At 44.6% G+C, this 19,700-nt stretch overlaps 1 protein-coding gene across 3 annotated transcripts in view; it reads left to right on the plus strand.

The window, feature by feature from the left end:
* The window catches only part of RAB3B (RAB3B, member RAS oncogene family), a 78,814-nt gene extending 59,598 nt beyond the window's left edge, over positions 1 to 19,216 (plus strand). For all 3 annotated transcript variants that reach the window (XM_017875411.1, XM_017875413.1, XM_017875412.1), the window contains exons 4-5: positions 1,331 to 1,455; positions 14,722 to 19,216. In XM_017875411.1, coding sequence (XP_017730900.1) covers positions 1,331 to 1,455; positions 14,722 to 14,909 — 313 coding nt within the window. In that variant the 3' untranslated portion in view covers positions 14,910 to 19,216. The remainder of the gene's footprint in view (positions 1 to 1,330; positions 1,456 to 14,721) is intronic.
* The last annotated feature ends 484 nt before the right edge of the window (positions 19,217 to 19,700 follow it).

The following is a 19,700-nucleotide window of genomic DNA, read 5'->3' on the forward strand; positions in this document are numbered from 1 at the left end:
TTTGAGAAAGAGTCTCACTCTGTCACGCAGGCTGGAGTGTAGTGATGCCATCTTGGCTCACCGCAAGCTCTGCCTCCCAGGTTCACGCCATTCTCCTGCCTCAGCCTCCTGAGTAGCTGGGACTATAAACACCCACCACCATGCCCGGCTAATTTTTTTTTAATTTTAGTGGAGACGGGGTTTCACCGTGTTAGCCAGGATGGTCTCAATCTCCTGACCTCGTGATCCACCCACCTCTGCCTCCCAAAGTGCTGGGATTACAGGTGTGAGCCACCACACCTGGCCGAAAAGTATGTTTTAAAAGTCTTATAATCATCTTATGTGAAGGTAACTACTGCTGACATTTTGGTTTCTGCAAATAATCATAATCCAAGGCTTCAGGGAAGGTTTGTGAATCACATAGGAGGAGGTGGAGGCTAAGTGGATCTAGGGGAAGCTTGAAGAGGCTCCCCTCAAGATGTTGTGGGATCAGCACTGGGCCCTGGAGGATGAGTTAGTTGTGGGGAAGGAATTCCCAGTGTAGGCAAAGGCACAAGCCATGGAAGAGCTTTTGGGGAATGAGTGAAAAGGTTGGGAGGCAGGAGAATGGGTAATGAGACTGGAGAGGCACAGCATGAATGATCTTGAACTGAGGAATCTGGACTTGATCACATAGCTAGCTGGGGGCCAGAGAAGGCTTTTAAGAAAGGATACATTGTGATCAAATACCTGTTTTAGAAAGAACTCTCTGCCCAGTGAGGAGAGGGATGGCCAGATATGGTAGAGGTGGACTTCAAAGAGATGGATGAGGTTTGCAGCTAGGGCTTAGGAGTCAGCATCTGTGACAGTCAGCAGGGACAGGTATCTGTCTGTCCTCAGCTGAATTAATTGGCAGTAACTTGGGTGTTGCTAGTCCTGTCGTAGAGAAACCATTTCTTCACACTTTGCAGTTTTCTTTTTGTCATAGGAGGGTATGTGTCTTGGTCAGTTTGGGCTGCTACAACAAAAATGCTACAGACTTGGTGGCTTAAATGACAGACATTTCTTTCTCACAGTTCTGGAGCTAGGAAGTCCAAGATCAAGGCTTCAGCAGCTCCAGTATCCGGAGACAGCCAGCTTCTTGTTGTATCCTCCCATGGCCAAGAGAGAAAGAGGGCTCTAGCCTCTTTCTCTTCCTGTATGGACATATTATGAGGACTCTAGCCTCACTGACATAATTACATCCCAAAGACTCCACATCCAAATACCATTACATTGGGGATTAGGCTTCAACATGTAAATCTGGAGGTAGGGACACAGACATTCAGTCTAGAGGAATATGATTAACATATCTCTTTCTGTCTCATTTTAGGGCTACTCAGATCAAGACCTACTCCTGGGACAATGCACAAGTTATTCTGGTGGGGAACAAGTGTGACATGGAGGAAGAGAGGGTTGTTCCCACTGAGAAGGGCCGGCTCCTCGCAGAGCAGCTTGGTATGTACATGACATGTGTGTGCAAGTGTGCAGGTGTACACATGCTCATGAGAGTGGGGTAAACAGGGCACGAGTGTGTTTGTATTTATGACATTAGTGTTGTGGTTGTGAATTATGTACCTATGTGATCTGTGTGTGTTGTTTTATATTTGTATGATGTACATATGGGCTTTGTGCTGTGAGTTTTAGATAATTCATCATTTTTGATATGTATATATTTTGTTATATGGAATATGTAAATACATTTTAAATTTATAAACTCTTTTTTTTACCAGTTCCTTCCACAAAGGACTTGAGATGTCTTATAAAATTGTCACAGTACAATAAAAATAAATAAGTGAGAAAATTGGAGCAAAGGGAAAGCAAGGGTGAGGGAAAAATAAGAGGAAGCTAGGGTAAGTATTAAGTTCTTGGACACCTGCAAGAGTTGGGCCAAAATGTCGCCTTTGAGCTTCCTAGCAACCATTGCCAAGAGGGAAACATAATCAGTTACATGGTTTAGAGTGTCCTAGTATAAAAACAAACCCGTTATTCCAGAGAAGCGCTCCTCTTCATCATCAACTGTAGAGCAGACTCTGTATGCTGAATGTGACCATGTCCTGAATATCACATCCTTCCAGCACTGAGTATTTACATGGTGTTCTTACAGTTTATCTCAATGCAAATTCATGCTTCTCACCAAACCACAATTCACAACAAAAAGAACTGTATGAAGGAACAAAATTATGTGGTTTGAGTATGTAGCTCATCGATGTCCTGACTTTTTCCAAGGTTAAAATATTTTGATCCTCGTGCTCCTTTGAGGCCTAGGTTCCCAGACCTGTCTCAGTGGCCCCAAAGCAGAACTCTACCTACCTTTGCTTTTATTTTATGTATTGGGGTCCAGGGTAAGGTTGCCTTACAAAAAGAGTTCCATGCCTGTAGATTTGAAAGTTTGAAATCTCCCTCTAGAATAGATGTACTGCTTAGCTTTTAGCCAGTCTCCCTAAGTATATCTCATGTCCTAAGTGTTGTAAGTATTGAGGAGCGGAGAGTTTAAAGTCTCTGATAGTTTCTGAAGAACAGATATGTGGGCTTATAGGTGGGTAATCTGTATAAAATACAAGTGTGAATTGTGTGTTTTATATATTTGTATTATGTGTATTATGAGTATGTGTGTATGTGTGTGTTGTATACTTTCTCCTCCCCAAGGTGGCCTGTGAACTGTAGCAAACTATAAGTGCTTAATAAACAGGGAGGTTGGGTCATCTTGGGCCTTGCTGTTTCTACACTATCGCAGAGGTTCTCGGAGTCCAGAAAGTGCCTCCATGTGGTCCATAGAACAATAAGCAAGTGATGAAGCCCACACCTCAAGAACTTCAGACGGTCCCTTTAGGCTTTCAACCTGCAGTCTCCCTGGAGGCTCCCAGCACTCTCCCTGGACTGACTATATTTCATCTGCTTGGAATGCTGTCTTCTACTCCCCATCTTCTACCCTCATCCAGCTGGTGAGCCCCCATTCAGCTTTCAAAACAGCTTGCACTTCACATCTTCTATGAAACCTTTCCTAGCTCCTGGCCAGAGCTCTTTATTTGTTCCCTCACTTAATGCACCCCACACATAGAAGAGTCACAGTACCCATCATACTTGGATGCACTCATTTACTTGTCTGTCTCCCAAAAGTTCCTTGCAGACAGGAAATGAATCTTGTTTGTCTTTGTGCCTACTGTGCCTAGCATACGGCAAGACACGGAGGATGCAAAAATATGTTTTGATTAAGTTTATGATGTTAAGTATTTGGGTTCTTTATTTTATTGTCCAGTGAAGACTTCCTGCGTGCCTACTCTGTTCTAGGCCCTAAGCTGTGAAATAGGCAACATTCCCTGGTCTGAAGAAGCTTGATCCAGTGAGAGAGCCCACAATAACAGTCATAGTCCAAGTGGTCAGGGCTGTGACAGAGGGATGTTGGAGAACATAGAGAAGGAACCTGATTCTCCTGGGGTCAGAGAACATGATGCCCAAGCGGAGTCTTGAAGATAAGTAGGACCAGTCAAGTGAAGAGGAGAGTTAAGGGCATTCCAGGCAGGAGCATAACCCTGGCAGAGGCAAGGAACGGCCTTGTGGGTCAGGGAACCATAAATCACTGGATGGTGTGGGTCTGGAGTAGTGTTGCCCAAAGAGGGGACTCATGCCACTGGAATTGTGCAGGATGATTTTCCGTATTTATTTTCTAATACATATTTGGATATGTATTAGAAAAAAATATACCAGCTTGCCAAGCCCTTCTCACTAAGATTTTTTTTTGAGATGGAGTTTCACTCTTGTTGCCCAGGTTGGAGTGCAGTGGGGTGATCTCAGCTCACTGCAATCTCTGCCGCCAGGGTTCAAGCGATTCTCCTGCCTCAGCCTCCCGAGTAGCTGGGATTACAGGCACTCACCACCATGCCTGGCTAATTTTTTGTATTTTCAGTAGAGACAGGGTTTCATCATGTTGGCCAGGCTGGTCTCGGACTCCTGACTTCAGGTGATCCACCCACCTGGGCCTCCTAAAGTGCTGGGTTATAGGCATGAGCTACCGCACATGGCCATTCTAACATTTTTTTAAAGGTGAATTGGTTAAACACTTATTAGGTGCTTACCTTGTGTCAGGCACTATTTATTCTAAGTGTTTTAAAGTATTACGCATCTAATTTAATCCCCCTAAAACCCTCCAAGATATGTTCTTTCCTTATCTCCACATTTTGTGTGTATGTGTGTGTGTGTGTGTGTGTGTAACAGATGAGAAAAGTGAGGCACAAAGAAGTTCAGTAACTTGCCAAAGTCACACAGCTAGTAAGAGCATAGAACCAGTATTTCAACCCACACGATAGTCTGGCTCCCAGAGCCTGTGCTCCTAACCAGTTAACTTCACTACACGGCAAATGTGGTAATCATAGCTAATATATATTTAACAAGGCACTATGTGAAATGTTTAGCATTAATTATCTCATTTAAGTCTTTTTATAAACCTTCAAGGTAGGTACTATAGAGCATGTCCAAAAATGAGGTTCAGAGAGGTTAAATAACTTGCTCAAGCTTATACCATTAGCAAGTAGTGGAGTTGTATAAACCTATCAAATGTATTTAGGAACACAGATAGAACACGTGAGATTAAATCTTAGTGCAGTGTTTTTAGGAAGGCACTTGAAGAAGACCTTAATTAATTGGTTAGGTTTGGGCAGGTCAAGGTAACCCATCTCTGCCCAACTCAACTCCCTGAGCTTTCTGCTATTGATCACCAGAACTTGCCTATTTACATGTTTATCTCTCCTCCTAGGCTTCTACTGCATGGATTGTGTCTGATTTATTTCATTATCCTAAGGACCCAGCATAGGGTAGATATTCATTAATACATTTTACTTATTCAGTGAAAAACATTTATTGAGCATGCTGAGCCAAGTGCTGCCCTGGCACTTAGGATATAATGAATGATGAACAAACAGCTGCAATCCTTACTGTCATGAAACTAATGGGGAAAGAGACATTAAACAAATACTTATACAAATATTAATTAAAAATTGTGTAAATAAATGGGTAAACTGTATGGTATATGAATTATGGCTCAATACAGTTGTTAAAATTGTGATATGTTCTACTTGAGTTAGGACTCTTGTTATTGCAAGTGATAAAATCACAAATCAAACTAGCTTTAATAAAAAAAATAGAACTGGCTGGGCACAGTGGCTCATGCCTATAATCCCAGCACTTTGGGAGGCTGAGGTGGGCGGATCACTTGAGGTCAGCCTGGCTTGAAACCAGTCTGGTCAACACGGTGAAACCCCGTCTCTACTAAAAATACAAAAATTAGCTGAGCATGTAGTCCCAGCTACTCGGGAGGCTGAAGCAGGAGAATTGCTTGAACCCAGGAGGTGGAAGTTACAGTGAACTGAGATCACCCCACTGCACTCCAGCCTGGGTGACAGAGCAAGACTCCATCTCGAAAAAGGAAAAAAAAAACAGAGAATGTATGAGCTCCTGTAACTGGGAAGTCCATGAGACCCAGGGTTCAATTGCACTCTCCATTTCTTAGCTTTACTTGTCCCCTCAGCTTCCTTCTATAGCCAGACTCTCTGCATGGGGAGTTAGAAGGATGATGGCAGATTCATGGCTTCCCAATTCCTGTGAAAAGAGACCTTCTCTCTCCCAACCACTATGTATCAATAGCAGGGAATATTATGATTGGTCACCTGTGAGTCATGTGCCCATCCCAGTGGCTGCGGGAGGCAAGTATGGCAACATAGTCCCAATATAACTGTTTAAAATGGTGGTTTCCTAAAGGAGGGAATGAAGGGGGCAGATAGAAGTTAACGTAAGTCCACCACAAGTGCTATGAAAAAAGTGCAAGAGAGAAACCTAATTTTAGGCTGGAGAGTTAAGGTTTTCTGAGAAAGTAACACTTAAGGTGAGAACAAAAGGATGAGAAAAAGCTAGCCAGGCAAAGAGTAGAGTGTGGGGAGGGGCATGTTCCACATCAAGAATAGTCCCAATGTGGGTTAAAGCGTGAAATATTCATGAAATTGAAAGAAGGCCATGGCACAGGGACTAAATAATCAAGGGAGAGTAGCATGAGATGAGGATGGACAGATGGGCAGGGATCAGAAGGTACAGAAACTTGTAGACCATGTTAAGAATTTTGCCAGGATATCATCAGATCTGGGAACAGTGATGGGGGATGCTCAGCCTCACCTAGTGCCTACCCCTCTGCTGTCTCAGGTATTAAGTCAGTTTCAGTGGTGTCTTTGCCAGTGCAGTAATGCCATTCTCTGCTTTATGGGATCCCTCCTCAGGATTCCCTTTCTTGTAGCTTTTCTCAGCTCACTCAGTCAAGACTATTGATATGGCTAACGATTCGCGTTTATTAAAGCTGTGAGGTCGGGCTTGGTGGCTCACGCCTGTAATCCCAGCACTTTGGGAGGCTGAGGTGGGTGGATCACCTGAGGTCTGGAGTTTGAGACCAGCCTGATCAACATGGAGAAACCTCATCTCTACTAAAAATACAAAAGTTAGCCAGGCGTGGTGGTGCATGCCTGTAATACCAGCTACTTGGGAGGCTGAGGCAGGAGAATCGCTTGAACCCGGGAGGCAGAGGTTGCAGTGAGCAGAGATTGCACCATTGCACTCCAGCCTGGGTAACAAGAGCAAAACTCCGTTTAAAAAAAAAAAAAAAAAAAAAAATGCTATATGTGGTCGGCCTTCCATATCCTCAAAGTTCCTGGGACTTGGTTGAGATCATATAGATGATGAGGCAGGTGGGTGTTTAGAAGAGTAGAGGAGTTTTAGGGACTTTTATTTCAGGAAGCATGACCTTTTAGGGTTCTGCCTCCACGTGCCCCTCGGAAAGGGGCTTCTTGTCCCTTTTCCTGGATCTGACTGGAGATCCGGCCAGAAACCAGGGAGGCTAGTAAAAGGGAAATGTGCTTCTCCCTACAAAGGAAGGAGAGACCATCCACAATATAGTTTTTTGTTTTGTTTTATTTTGTTTTGAGACAAGGTCTTGCTCTGTCATCCAGGCTGGAGTGCAGTGACACAATCTTGGCTCACTGCAACCCTCACCTACTGGACTCAAGCAATCTTCCTGCCTCAGCCTCCTGATCCCAAATAGCTGGGATTATAGGCATGCACCACCATGCCCAGCTAACTTTTATGTTTTTTGTTTGTTTGCTTGCTTTTTTGGTAGGGACGGGGTTTCACTGTGTTGCCCAGGCTGGTCTCAAACTCCTAGGCTCAAGTGATCTGCCAGCTTTGGTCTCCCAAAGTGCTGGGATTACAGGCATGAGCCACCATGCCCAGCCTAAAATGTAATTTTGAAACACACACATACCATCATAGTGTAGTGGGAAAAGCATGCCCAGACTAGGAGTTAGGAGATTCAGAGTTTTATCCTGCTTCTGCTACTACTTTACTATGAGACTTTGAGCATTGCATTTGCTGTCTCTGGGTCTCAGTTTACCCATCTGTAAAACATGCAGTTTGGATTTGTTGCGTAGGAAGATCTGTTTGGCCCTATCCCACTTTGATTCTGTGATTTCAATTTACCCAATTCCCCATTCATCACTCAGACCCCACAGACCCTCATACACTTACTTGTTTATTTTAGGTGCTCAATAAATGTGTGTGTGTGTCTGTGTGTGTGTGTGTGTGTGTGTGTGTGTGTTTTCTAGATTGAGATCAACTATAGGAACCTTTCATCATTGAGTCTGTTTGCAGAGAAAGAAAGGCCTGGTTGGCATTGACGATAACTAACAGTGACTCAAAATTCACAATATGCTTTCACGAAAATCCTCTTGTGATCTTTGCTGTCACTCCTAGCATGGAAAGCTGCATTATCATACTATAGAAATACAGTATCTGTATTGCTGTATAGTACATAGTATATTATCATCAGTACAGTAAATCAGTGATTTTCTTGATGAAGAAGCTGAGTCCAGACCACTTGCATTTTCTTGCACACAATGAGCTGTGCCACACTTCTGTGTCTTTATTTTCCCACTCTAAGGTTATGTAACTTTTCTAAGCTATATAAGTATTAGGTGGCAGGCCCTGTATTCAAACTCAGACTTTGGACTCAAAATCCTAATGTCACGTCATCCAATGGTGTTTTTCCAAAAGCCTGTCATAGTTGCTCTTCACATTTCCACCCTCAGTCACAAAGTTGGTGCGATTACTTTATGCTGTGGTAACACACAACCTGAGTCAGGAGCTTAGATAATAAGGGTTTCTTTCTCACTCATTCCATACCAACTACAAGTCAGCTGCAACTCTGTGCCATGCATTTTCTTACTCTGAGGTCCGTTTGGGGTGGCTAAACCACACAAAGCCTTTTAAAGCTTCTTTGGGACTTGGATCACATCACTTCTGCCCACATCCATTGGCCAAAGTAAGTCACATAATCAAACTTGATGTCGATGGAGTGGGGAGACGTATTCTTCCCACAAGGAGGCACTGCAAGCTAATGGTAATGTGGAGGTATAAAATCTCTTTCAGGGAAGGCAGTTTACAGTCACTGAACACATCATGGACTCTGGGGGCACAGAGGTGAGTGGGTTCCCTTCCCTCAAGATACACACTGACTAGGGAAACAAAATTGTAAACAGATAATTATAACCTTCTTTGGGTCGATGGCTATGCCAGTCCTCAGCCTGTTTGCTATTATTCTTCACCCTCTCCTGTTCTTTTTCCTGCAACCTTTTCTGAGGGGTTGACCTTTGCAGGCTATGTTTCCCAGGCTCCTGTGATAGTGGCTTCTGGCTGGGACTAGCCAAGGGAAAATATTGGCAGGTGATTGGAGATGCAGAAAAGGGAGAAATCCAGGTATTTTCCCCCTGCCTCGGCTGGTCCCCCAGCAGGGGCTGCTTCTCTACTGTGACTCCTGCTCTCATGGTTCCAGCTTCTTTTAGCTCTAATACTAGTATTTTTTGCTTTTGACAATCTCTGGGTTTCCTCAGTATTCTGTTTAGCTTCTTAGTTCTTCCATCACCTATATAAGCAATTCCTTCTGGTTTAAAGAATAGTTCCCATTTTTCTGGTTGGTTCTGACTGAAACAATCACACAAAGTGCCATGAGAGTGCAGGGGAGAGAGACATTGTATGTTCTGAGTGGTAGAGGTGTTGCGGGGAAGAAAAAGTGAAGCTTCTCTGGGATCAGTAATTCCACAGGTGAGTAATGAAGATGATTAGGAGTAGCAGCTAGAGATTAATAACATGAGCAATGGTACAAAATGAGGAAGCGCTGATGTTTCTGGAGCATAGTGTGAGCCACGAAGATGAAGCTGGGGAAGTAGAGACCAGGCCATGCCAGGTCTTGGGTGTTCAGCCAGTGAGGCTGGATACTGAATTGATCAGACCTCTTTCAATTCCATTGACACAAATCCAAGTCAAAATAGCTCAAGTTACAGGGACAGGTGAATAGCTGACGCAAAATGGAAGAGAAGGTTCATCCAAGGTGGCGGATGGATTGTCCACATGACACTCAAAGTTCCTGAGAATGAAAACAAGCCTTGAGTAGAAAGGAAGACAGTGAGTCCTGCTGAGCCCAAATCATCAGTGACTAGAGGATGTGAGTTGAAGGTTGATAAATGACAGAGATGAGGCCGTGTCAGAGCAGGATGGAGAAGGGATTTGAACTGTGGAGGAGACATGTTCTGGAGTAGTGTTGGGATGAGGAGAGGTAAGTTTAGCTGGTTGCAAGTTTCTGAATAGAATTCTGAGGTCATATTCAGAAACAGGCAGTGTGGATGCAGTCTATGGGTCTGTGACAGCTGCCTTTGGACACAACTGATAAACATCATTTTTGAGGGGTAGGGGAACATCTCAGATTCAGTTAAGAACTGAGCCCCATTAAAGACAGCAGAAATGTCATTGTTTTGAAGCCAATTAGGAGGAGAAAAGGACTGGGAGCTAGTCTGGTTAATTGGTTGTCATCTTCCTGGCCTCACTAGATTCTCAGCTCCTAAGAGTCCTTATTAATGAACCTGAGGAAAAGGTTACCGTATGGACCTGCTAATGAAGAATATTTCAGGAATCTGACAGTAATTGGGTGGGGTGCATTTGGGGTTATTCTGCTAAGCAAAAGAGGCCCTTGAGCTGGCTAGACCCATGAGTTGGTAACTTGAGTCAGAGTTCTCACACTCTGGGTACCTTTGAGATGACAGTAAAGACATCTCCACGGCATGACACAAGAGCTCCCCCTGTTTGGCCCCCTATTGACTCATCTCTCACCACTTAGGATTTTCTGTTCTAAGGATAACAAACTGCTATGGCCCTTTTGGCATAGACCAAGGCTGATTTTGCCACCTTATCTGTGCTGTATTCGTGCTGTCTCCCCTGCCTGTTGTGCTATGCTAGACATGCCTGTGCTCACACATACACTCACAGTGACGTGTCTTTGTCTAGCTGATATCTGCTTAAGCATCAGCTTCTCCAAGAAACCTTCCCTGGTCTCCAGGCTTGGTTAGATGCTTTCTCTGTGCCCTGACAATCTACCCTGGCTTCCCTCCATTCCAACACTTATTACCCTGTAATATTGTCAGTGTGTCTATCTTCCACACAGACTAGGGGCTCCTCAAAGGTAGGGGCTGTGTCTGATTCACCTCACTGTCCCCAATGCCCAGTACAGGGTCTACCATGCTCATTGAGCTGAGCTTTCATGACCCACACTATCCGTATCCCCTCAACCACACCCTCCTTGCTCATTCCCACCTCCTTAATTCAACTATTCATTCCACCAACATTCACTAAGCACCTACTCTTCCAGCTGGTGCTGGGACTCAGAATGACATAGTTCCTGTTTGGGGAAGCTCCCTGTCTATATGGACTTCTGCCATGCAGTGTAAAAAGTGCTATGGCAGGAGGAAGCACAGAGGAGAATGAAGATACCATATGTAAGCTGAGTCCTGAAGAATGAGAAGAAGTTAGGTGAAGAGTTTTGCTTAATTCTCTTTCATGTAATGTATTTGTGTATTCATTTATTTATTTATGGTCTCGAACACCTGACCTTAAGCAATCTTCCTGCCTTGGCACCCCCAAAGCACTGGGATTCCAGGCTTGAGCCACCGGCACCTAGCCAGTTTTGCTCAGTTTTGACCTTTTTTTTTTTTTTTTTTTTTTTTTTGAGACAGAGTCTCACTCTGTCCCCCAGGCAGGAGTGCAGTGGCACAATCTCAGCTCACTGCAACGTCCCCCTCCCAGGTTCAAGTGATACTTCTGCCTCAGCCTCCTGAGTAGCTAGGATTACAGGTGTGTGCCACCACACCTGGCTAATTTTTGTATTTTTAGGGGTTTCACTATGTTGTCCAGGCTGGTCTCTAACTCCTGACCTCAGGTGATCCACCCACCTCAGCCTCCCAAACTGCAGGGATTACAGGCGTGAGCCACCGCACCCGGCCTGAGTTCTGATTTTAAAGGCTCACATCCTCACTAACTTCAAGAAGCTTCCTCCTCCTCTCCTTCCCTGCCAGCCTCTCCCTCTCCTGCATCCCTGCATGACCTCCGGTTTCCTCTACCTGGGTTAGAATGTTACAGCTTGTTCTGTTGCTGTTCCAACTGAGAGTGAGACAAGGGGGCATAAGGGATAGACCTCTGGCCCATCTCTGAGTCTCAGTTTTCCTGTCTGCAAATTACAAGTGATAACCTTTACCTTGCCCCACCCCACTCACATGATTACTTTTGTATTTGTGAACTGTTAATGTGGACTGCAGATGTGAGAGACTGATGCCTTTATTAGTATGTCTTTTCTACGACTATAATTGATCTCCCTGTATCTGTATCTCTAACACTCAACACAAGACATGACACAAGGTCAATGTTCAATAAAGACTTGGTGGGCCAGGCACTGTGGCTCATGCCTGTAATCCCAGCACTTTGGGAGACCGAGGCAGGCAGATCACTTGAGGACGGGAGTTCCAGACTAGCCTGACCAATATGGTGAAACCTCATCTCTACTAAAAATACAATAGCCAGGCATGGTGGGCACCTGTAATCCCAGCTACTCAGGAGGCTGAGGCAGGAGAATCGCTTGAACCTGGGAGACAGAGGTTGCAGTGAGCCGAGATTATGCCGTTGCACTCCCGCCTGGGTGACAGAGCAAGACTCCATCTCTCAAAATAAATAAATAAATAAATAAATAAATGATGATTAAAAAAAAAAAAAAAAAAAAAAAAAAAAAAAAAAAAAAAAAAAAAAAAAAAAAAAAGACCTGGCTTATTGATTGACCCTAAGTGATGAAGACAAAGAGATTTCCCCAAAGGCCCTGGGAGACAGTAGAGGTTCAAGGAAGCTGGGAGTAAGGTGGGCCAGGAACATATATAGGAAAGAGAATTGCCATGTATTCGCGTGCCAATCACGTCATATACTTTCATGGATTTAATTTTCATTACTATCCTATGAGGTAGGTAGTATTCGCCTCATTCTACAGATGAGGAAACAGAGACTGGGAGCAATTAGGCAACTTGCCCAAGATCACGCAGCTAATAGCTGCCCTCTGTACAATGTGGCATGTCCTCCCCTCAGTGCCACTTCCTCACAAGAGATTTGTACCCCTGGCCTTGAACTGTGTCCTCATCTTCATCTGAGCTGAAAACCTATTTACTTATTTACCTATCTGCCTCTTTCCTAAATAAACGATACATTCCCCGCACCTCCCCAAACACTGCCACTTGTGATAAGGCAGTCAAAGACTGGGTAGTCAATTTTTGTGATGTTCATTAAGGAAAAACAATATGCTTAAGGGTCTCTGAAGCTGACTGGGTTTCTATGGCCTGAGGATAATGAGCCAGCAGCTGTCTTCTTCATCACATGTCCACAATTAGCAGGCACTTCTGCCGCTTGTCTTTCTCAGGTCAGGAAATGGGCCACGGGAGAGGCTGTCAGCTGGAGGGGTGGGCTGGCAGGAACGGCGTGTGCCTTCCAGCCAGAAGGCTGGGAAAAGAGGGGCTTTGTTTATACCTGGTCTGCTTCAGCCCTCTCTGTGGACGGTGGAATAATAGGGAGAAAGAGGGAGGGGGAAAGAGATCCCTCCTTTGTTAGAGAAGATGATAAAAGAGGGAGAAAGAGATAGAGAGGAGGTGGGAGGAACAAGTTGAAAGAACAGAAAGAAACTGTCTTTATAACAGGCCACTTTTTTTACAGCAACGTATTCATCATCTCACTCACTCCTCCCACCTGTTCTTGGTAGGAAGCCACTGTTGTTTTCCTTATCTGACAACAAGGAGTCTGAGAATTAGAGAGGTTAAGTGAGCAGAGAGGTGAAGTGACTTGCCCAGACTCAGATACTGTTAGTTGGATTAAAGCAGAGGAGGTCAAAGACAGTTGTAAAGGAAGAAAAAGGTATAATCAGGGGAAAAAAAAAAAAAGCCAAGTAAAAGAGAAAAGGGGGAAGAAATGAGAGGCAGAGCTGTGTGTGGACTTTGCAGACAGCCAAACCCAGGTCTAAACCCAGTTTCCGCGGATACAGCCACATGACTGTGTGAGTTATGCTGTCTGTCATATTCTCATTTATAAATTGGAGATGATGTTATTTACCCAACTGGTTATTGTGAGGATTAAAGATGATATCAGTAAAGCTCCTAGCATAGTGTCTGGCATATAGTAGTTGCCCCAAAGATATTAGGAATCCCAAGGAGAAAGTGCAAGGGACACAGGGGAAAGGCTCCGAAAGAAGGGAAAGAGGAAGGCAGACAGACAAGAGAAGTGGGAGAGGGCCAGGGACTGATGGAGAGGGCCACTTTTGCTTCTAAGGGCTGCCACCAAGTTGACCAAGATTCCTCGGGTAGAAAGCAGCCTTTTTGAATCAGGAGGGCCTTTGCTGTGTCTCTTGGGACAACCAAGTTCTGTTCATCACAGAAAGTGTCGCTAAGGGTCTCAAGATACAAAATAGACAAGAACGTTGCACACCTCGGATGTAGTTTTCCCTGGGCCTTTTGTTGGGTTTGTGGAGGGAGGGTGAGATCTGTTGGATCATTTCAGTGGAATTCAGGGAGGGGGAACCCCACTAAGTGGAAATAAACCAGTGTGGCTATGGGTGGAAAGGGCAAAGAAGACTTAGTGTGAATCTTGAGGTGCCTCCTAGAGCCCAGACTGGAGCTGGCCAGCCTAGGGGGAATGAGAGGCAGGGGAAAGAGGAGGAAAATCCCTGCAAAAAAGTCCAAAACTGGGGCTTCTCATACTGGTGCTTTTCCTTATCTTGGGCAAGCTAGCTTACTTCTGTAAGCCAGTGTTTGCATTAGTGAAGTGGAGAGGATCTGACTGACACTTCTTCCCCAGGGGCAACATGAAGATCAAATAAAATAATCTATGTGATAAGTGCTTTGGAAACTGTGAAGTGCTGTGGACACACATTTATGCATTTGTTCTGTCAGCAAACACTAATGATCCCCTTTGTGTCAGGCACAGGGCTATACATTTCACATACATTGTCCTGCCTGATCCTTGAAATAACTCTATGAGGTAGGTAAAATTATCCCTTTTTTTACAAACTAGGAAATTGATTTGTAAAGAGAATAAGTGACTTAGCCTGGAAATAAACAGCTGGGGAGTGTTATAGCTAGGATCAGTCTGACTGAAAGACCAGTGCAGGAAACTCCTGCCCTGTGCCGTCTCCTTGAAGCAGAATCCCCTGTCCATGGAATTGGGCCTCTTTGCTTCACTCCTGAGCACTGGAAATATTAATCCAGAGTGCTTGGGCTGAGGGCACAGAAGGGTTCCAGCAGAAGGGATGGGAAAAGGCCTTATCTGTATCTCTCCTCTTTCCAGGGTTTGATTTCTTTGAAGCCAGCGCGAAGGAGAACATCAGTGTAAGGCAGGCCTTCGAGCGCCTGGTGGATGCCATTTGCGACAAGATGTCTGATACGCTGGACACAGACCCCTCGATGCTGGGCTCCTCCAAGAACACGCGTCTCTCGGACACCCCACCGCTGCTGCAGCAGAACTGCTCATGCTAGGCAAGGCCCACCTTCCTGACCTCCCCTCGTTGTGGCGCCACACCCAGTCTGCTTCCCCTTGTTACACACTGTCCACTCTCAGCCCCGACCAAGATGAGCTGCTGCTATTCTTTGCCTGCCCCCGGGGTTCTCTGCAGATGTTCCCAGTAATAGATACTCAGCACTAGACTAACAGAACAGGTCACTACATGGGTGGAGATTCACTTTACAAAAGAAGACTCTGTTTTATGAAGGGGATTCACTACAGGGACTTAAAAGCAGTCTCTTCTCTGCCTTTAAAATGAGAGTTCCTCCATTTACCAAAATTTGACACACCCACATTCTTCAGGGGCATGCCAATTGCGTAAAGTGAGGCTCGCCTGCATAGCTAATCCTATTAAAGACAACTTCCCAAAGCACAACGTGCTTGTTTCCTATCGGGCTCCCTGTGGGGCTTTCTCTCACTACAAGTCAAGCTTGGGTTCTCAAAGCCCTGTGCCTGTTACCACGGATGCCCACAGGGCCTGGGCAGTTGCTGTGGTGACAGGCAGAGCTAATCTTCAGAGAGCTCAGACTCTCTAATGATGCTGAAGGAGCAAAGGCTGAGTCAGAAACACACTTAAGAGAAAATGATTATCCTCTACAGAATGTCAGAGGTTCCTGCTATAGGAAAGAGCAGGCACGTATGCTCAAGAAAGACAGAGAAAACGAGAAACAGGCAAGATCAAGACACAGATCATGAGTTTCTGATTTTGCTGCTTTCCAATTGGTTCTTAACTGTGGGAACTTAGTAAAATTGGCTATTGGTTCTTAGACTCCTAGAACCTGAGGATTTTAGAGTTGACGGGATTCCCAAATTTACCTAGTTTGACTAGTCAATTCTAACCTTCCTTTTTCTGACAAGTGGCTGTCAAGCCTAACAACCAAATCTCTTTCTTCTAAAGCACACCTTCTAGGCAGGGACAAGAGCTCATTTTCCACACCATCTTGGTTAACTCTCATAGAAAGTGTTCCTTGCTTCAAGCTCAAATCTGCCTCCTGGAAATTCTTCTTCTTCCCTCCCTGTTGGTACCAGCTCTGCTGTCAGAGACTTCACAGTCTCTGCTCTCTCTGCCCTGTGACACCCTCAGACTATTTGAGAACAGGAATCATGACTCCTGGGACTTGCCTTTTCTCTAGGTCAATACCTCTATAATTCCATCGGCTGTTCTTCACAGGCTCTTCTTCCCATCCTGCCCCTTTCCTGCAATCCATCTTTTAATTGCTCTCGAGCAGTCTAACTGAGAAGTGTGATTTGAAGCAAAATAAATCTAAGGTGGTATGACCCTGAAAAAATTGAGAAAATTGAACTCAAAGATCCCGATCCCGACCCCATTCTCCTGGGAGTGAAACCTTAGTTTCTACCAGAGAGCGTGGGAAACCACTTCTGGTGGAAGCCCCTTAATTAAACACCTGAGGAAAAAACGAAAAGAAACTCAGAGACCAGAGTGAATTCGCTCATTATTCTAGCTTGCTTGGCCACAGGGACATATTTGGTTTGGGCTGAAATAATGGCATAGAACTGGCAATGATTCCAGAAAATCTTTCTTCTATATCATGGTCTGAATCCTCAGCCACCTCAAAAGTCAGCGGGCAGGGGGAGTCTCTCCCCAGTTTTCTCTTCATTTCAAATGAGGTTCATTGTCCTAGAAAAGTACATTAACTAGCAACTAGTCCAATGACTAAATACAAGGACCATCCAGGGCACTGTGGCTCACACCTGTAATCCTAGCACTTTGGAAAGCCAAGGCAGGAGGAACACTTGAGGCCAGGAGTTCGAGACCAGCCTGAGCAATATGGTCAAATTCCATCCCTACAAAAAAAAAAAAAATTAGCCACATGTGGTGGTACACGCCTATAGTCTCAGCTACTTGGGAGGCTGAGGCAGGAGGATTGCTTGCACCCAGGAATTTGACGTTGCAGTGAGTTGTAATCATGCCACTGCATTCCAGTCTGGGTGACAGAGTAAGACCCTCTCTCTCTTTATCTCTCTCTCTCTCTCTCTTTTTTTTAAAGGAGTCAGCTCTACAAAGATGCTGCTTTCTTTGATGCAATGCAGAGAACAGAGCTTTGGACTTGGAATCAGGAGACCTGGACTCTGTCATTAAATCAACTGTGACTCTGGACCAGTTACTCCCCATTTTTGAGTCTTGATTTCCTACTTATAAAATGAGGGAGCTTATTTGGATGATCTTTAAGGTCCCTTTTGGCACTAATAACTTGGTGACTCTTTTATCTTACCTTCACCATTTCAGTTGATCCACCAAACAAACCTGAGAGATCAGGATTGGTATCCCAGTGTTGTCTTGGCCAACTCTGATGTCATGCTTACTCTGTACTAGACATTGTTCCAAGCATTTTACATGCATTAACTCATCTTCCCAACATCTTGTGAGGGAGGCACTATAGTGAGCCTCATTTGAAGATGAGGAAACAAAGGTACAAAGAGGTTCTAGCTTGACCTCTAAGGTCACATAGGAAGTAAGTGGTAGAGCTGTAGCTCACATCCAGGCAGTAGGTTCCAAGGTCTGTGTTCTTAACCACATTCTGGGCTGCATCTTTTATAGACAAACTATGATCCAGAGGGATTACGAGAATTGGATCACATACCAAGAGAGTGTTAAAGCCACATTAGGATTCAATTCCAGGGCCATCAGATTCCAAGTCCACTGGAGAAAAGATGTATATCTCTAATCTGTTAACAAATTGCTCAACTACTCAGACTAATCCGAGGTGATGGATGTCTCATGCTCAGGAAAGGCGAGTCAGTCTCTGAGGCAACAGATCCCATGGGTCTGGGTAGAAAATGCCCAGTACTTCCCAGTCCCAAGTGCTGGCTTTCCCTGTACCTGCCTCTGCCAGGCAACACTTAGCAGGCTCCCAAGCAGCAGGAGCCTCCATGCTCCACTTTGAACAGCCTCCATGCTCCAGCAAGGGGGCATTTGTGAAGAGTGACTTGAATAACTTTTCTGACCATGGGTATAATACAGTTGCTTCAGAGGGCAGTGATTCTGGGTGTGATTTTTACACTGTAGCATTGTATACAGTGTCACAGATAATTACTGGTTTTTTCTGGTCGTTAACACTCATCTACTTTAGTACTAGGATTTCAGACCAAGGTTCTCATGACCCCTGGATATTTTAGTATCTATATCCAATAATCTTTTCTCTCCTACTGAATATCCAGGCAAAGATCAAATCGTTTTCTTTAAAACTGTCAAATTCTGTAAAACTCAGGAACTAGTTCAGGGAAACAGGCGTCTTCACAATAGATGGAATCAAGAGTTAAATGTTATAGTGGCAAGCTCATCTACTGGGCAACAGACAACCAGACCTACTTGTGAGATGGCAGCGCCCCAGCCCTGCTCTGTGACCTCATTTCTGTCGAATGAAAGGCAGCAGCTTCCAGCTGATTGCAGCATAGTGTTCATCAATCACAGTAATAGCGCAATTAGCCACCAAGGTTCAAGCTGCATAATATGTGTTAGTGGCAACTTGTCCTGGATTTAATCTTCCTAAACAATCCAAATAAAATATTTAAAAACTCTTGACTTCTGGCTGGGCGCAGCAGCTCACACCTGTAATTCCAGCACTTCGGGAGGCTGAGGTGGGCGGATCACCTGGTTCAAGACCAGCCTGGGCAATATGGTGAAGCCCCATCTCTACTAAAAATACAAAAACTATCCAGGCGTGGTGGCGGGCACCTGAAATCCCTACTCAGGAGGCTGAGGCAGAGAATTGCTTGAACCTGGGAGGCGGAGGTTGCAGTGAGCCGAGATCGTGCCACTGCACTTCAGCCTGGGTGACACAGCGAGACTCCATCTCAAAACAAAATAAACAAACAAACAACAACAACAACAAAAAAACTTCTTGACTACTAAAGAGGCAAAAGTAGGCCAAAAGTGCGATACAGTATTGTGTTTGTTTACAACATCTATTTTAAATGCATGTGTATCTGTAAATACAAAGTGATTCATGACTTATTGTCTCCTCAGTCTGTAGCAATATTAACCTCTAGGAGCAGCAGTCAGGTATAGTGTACTGAATGGTCACAGACTCATTGATCATCAGATCTGGAAAGGAGCTTAGAGAAGATCTGTTCCAGCCTCCTATTTTATAGAAGGGAAGGTTGACGTCCAAGGATTGGAAGGAAATCTCCTAATTACTCTGAGAGTACTGCAGTGATGAAACCAGGACTAGGTCCTGGATCACCTCTGAGAAGACACTTAGCTATTTGAGTATCAACTAGGGCCTAGCATTATTAAGCACTAGATAAATACAGATGAAAAGAAATGATCCCTGCCTGCAAGGTCCTTATGGTCTAATGGAGGTGCTGTTTCTAAAATATTGTTGTCCCAATTTGGCAGTCAAGGAAACAGCCCTGGAAAAGTTAACATGCTCAAGTCACCCACTGGTATCATTTGAACCCTCCTCTGTCTGACTCGTGCTCTTTTAAATTTTTTTCTTCAGATTGTCTTAGAAGGGTAGATGGGATATACCTTCTGGTAGTACCAGGCGCCCAAGGATTCTTAGAGTTAAATAACCTCAGTTAATTAAATAACCACAATTGCTTGGTGACCGAAGCCTTATAACGTCGGCAGAATAAGAGCATTCTCCAGACCTGACTCCCCAACTTTTATCACCTGCTCCTGCCTGCCACTAAGCTCCTTGCTTGGATATCAAGTTTCCTGGAGTATCCTGAGGAATGTTTGTTTGACTTTGTTTGCCAACAGTTTGGGGGAAGGGGAAAGAACTACAATAATCAGTGTCGTG

This window comes from Rhinopithecus bieti, unplaced genomic scaffold (assembly GCF_001698545.2).
Source record: "Rhinopithecus bieti isolate Rb0 unplaced genomic scaffold, ASM169854v2 scaffold_10017, whole genome shotgun sequence".
NCBI lineage: Eukaryota > Metazoa > Chordata > Mammalia > Primates > Cercopithecidae > Rhinopithecus > Rhinopithecus bieti.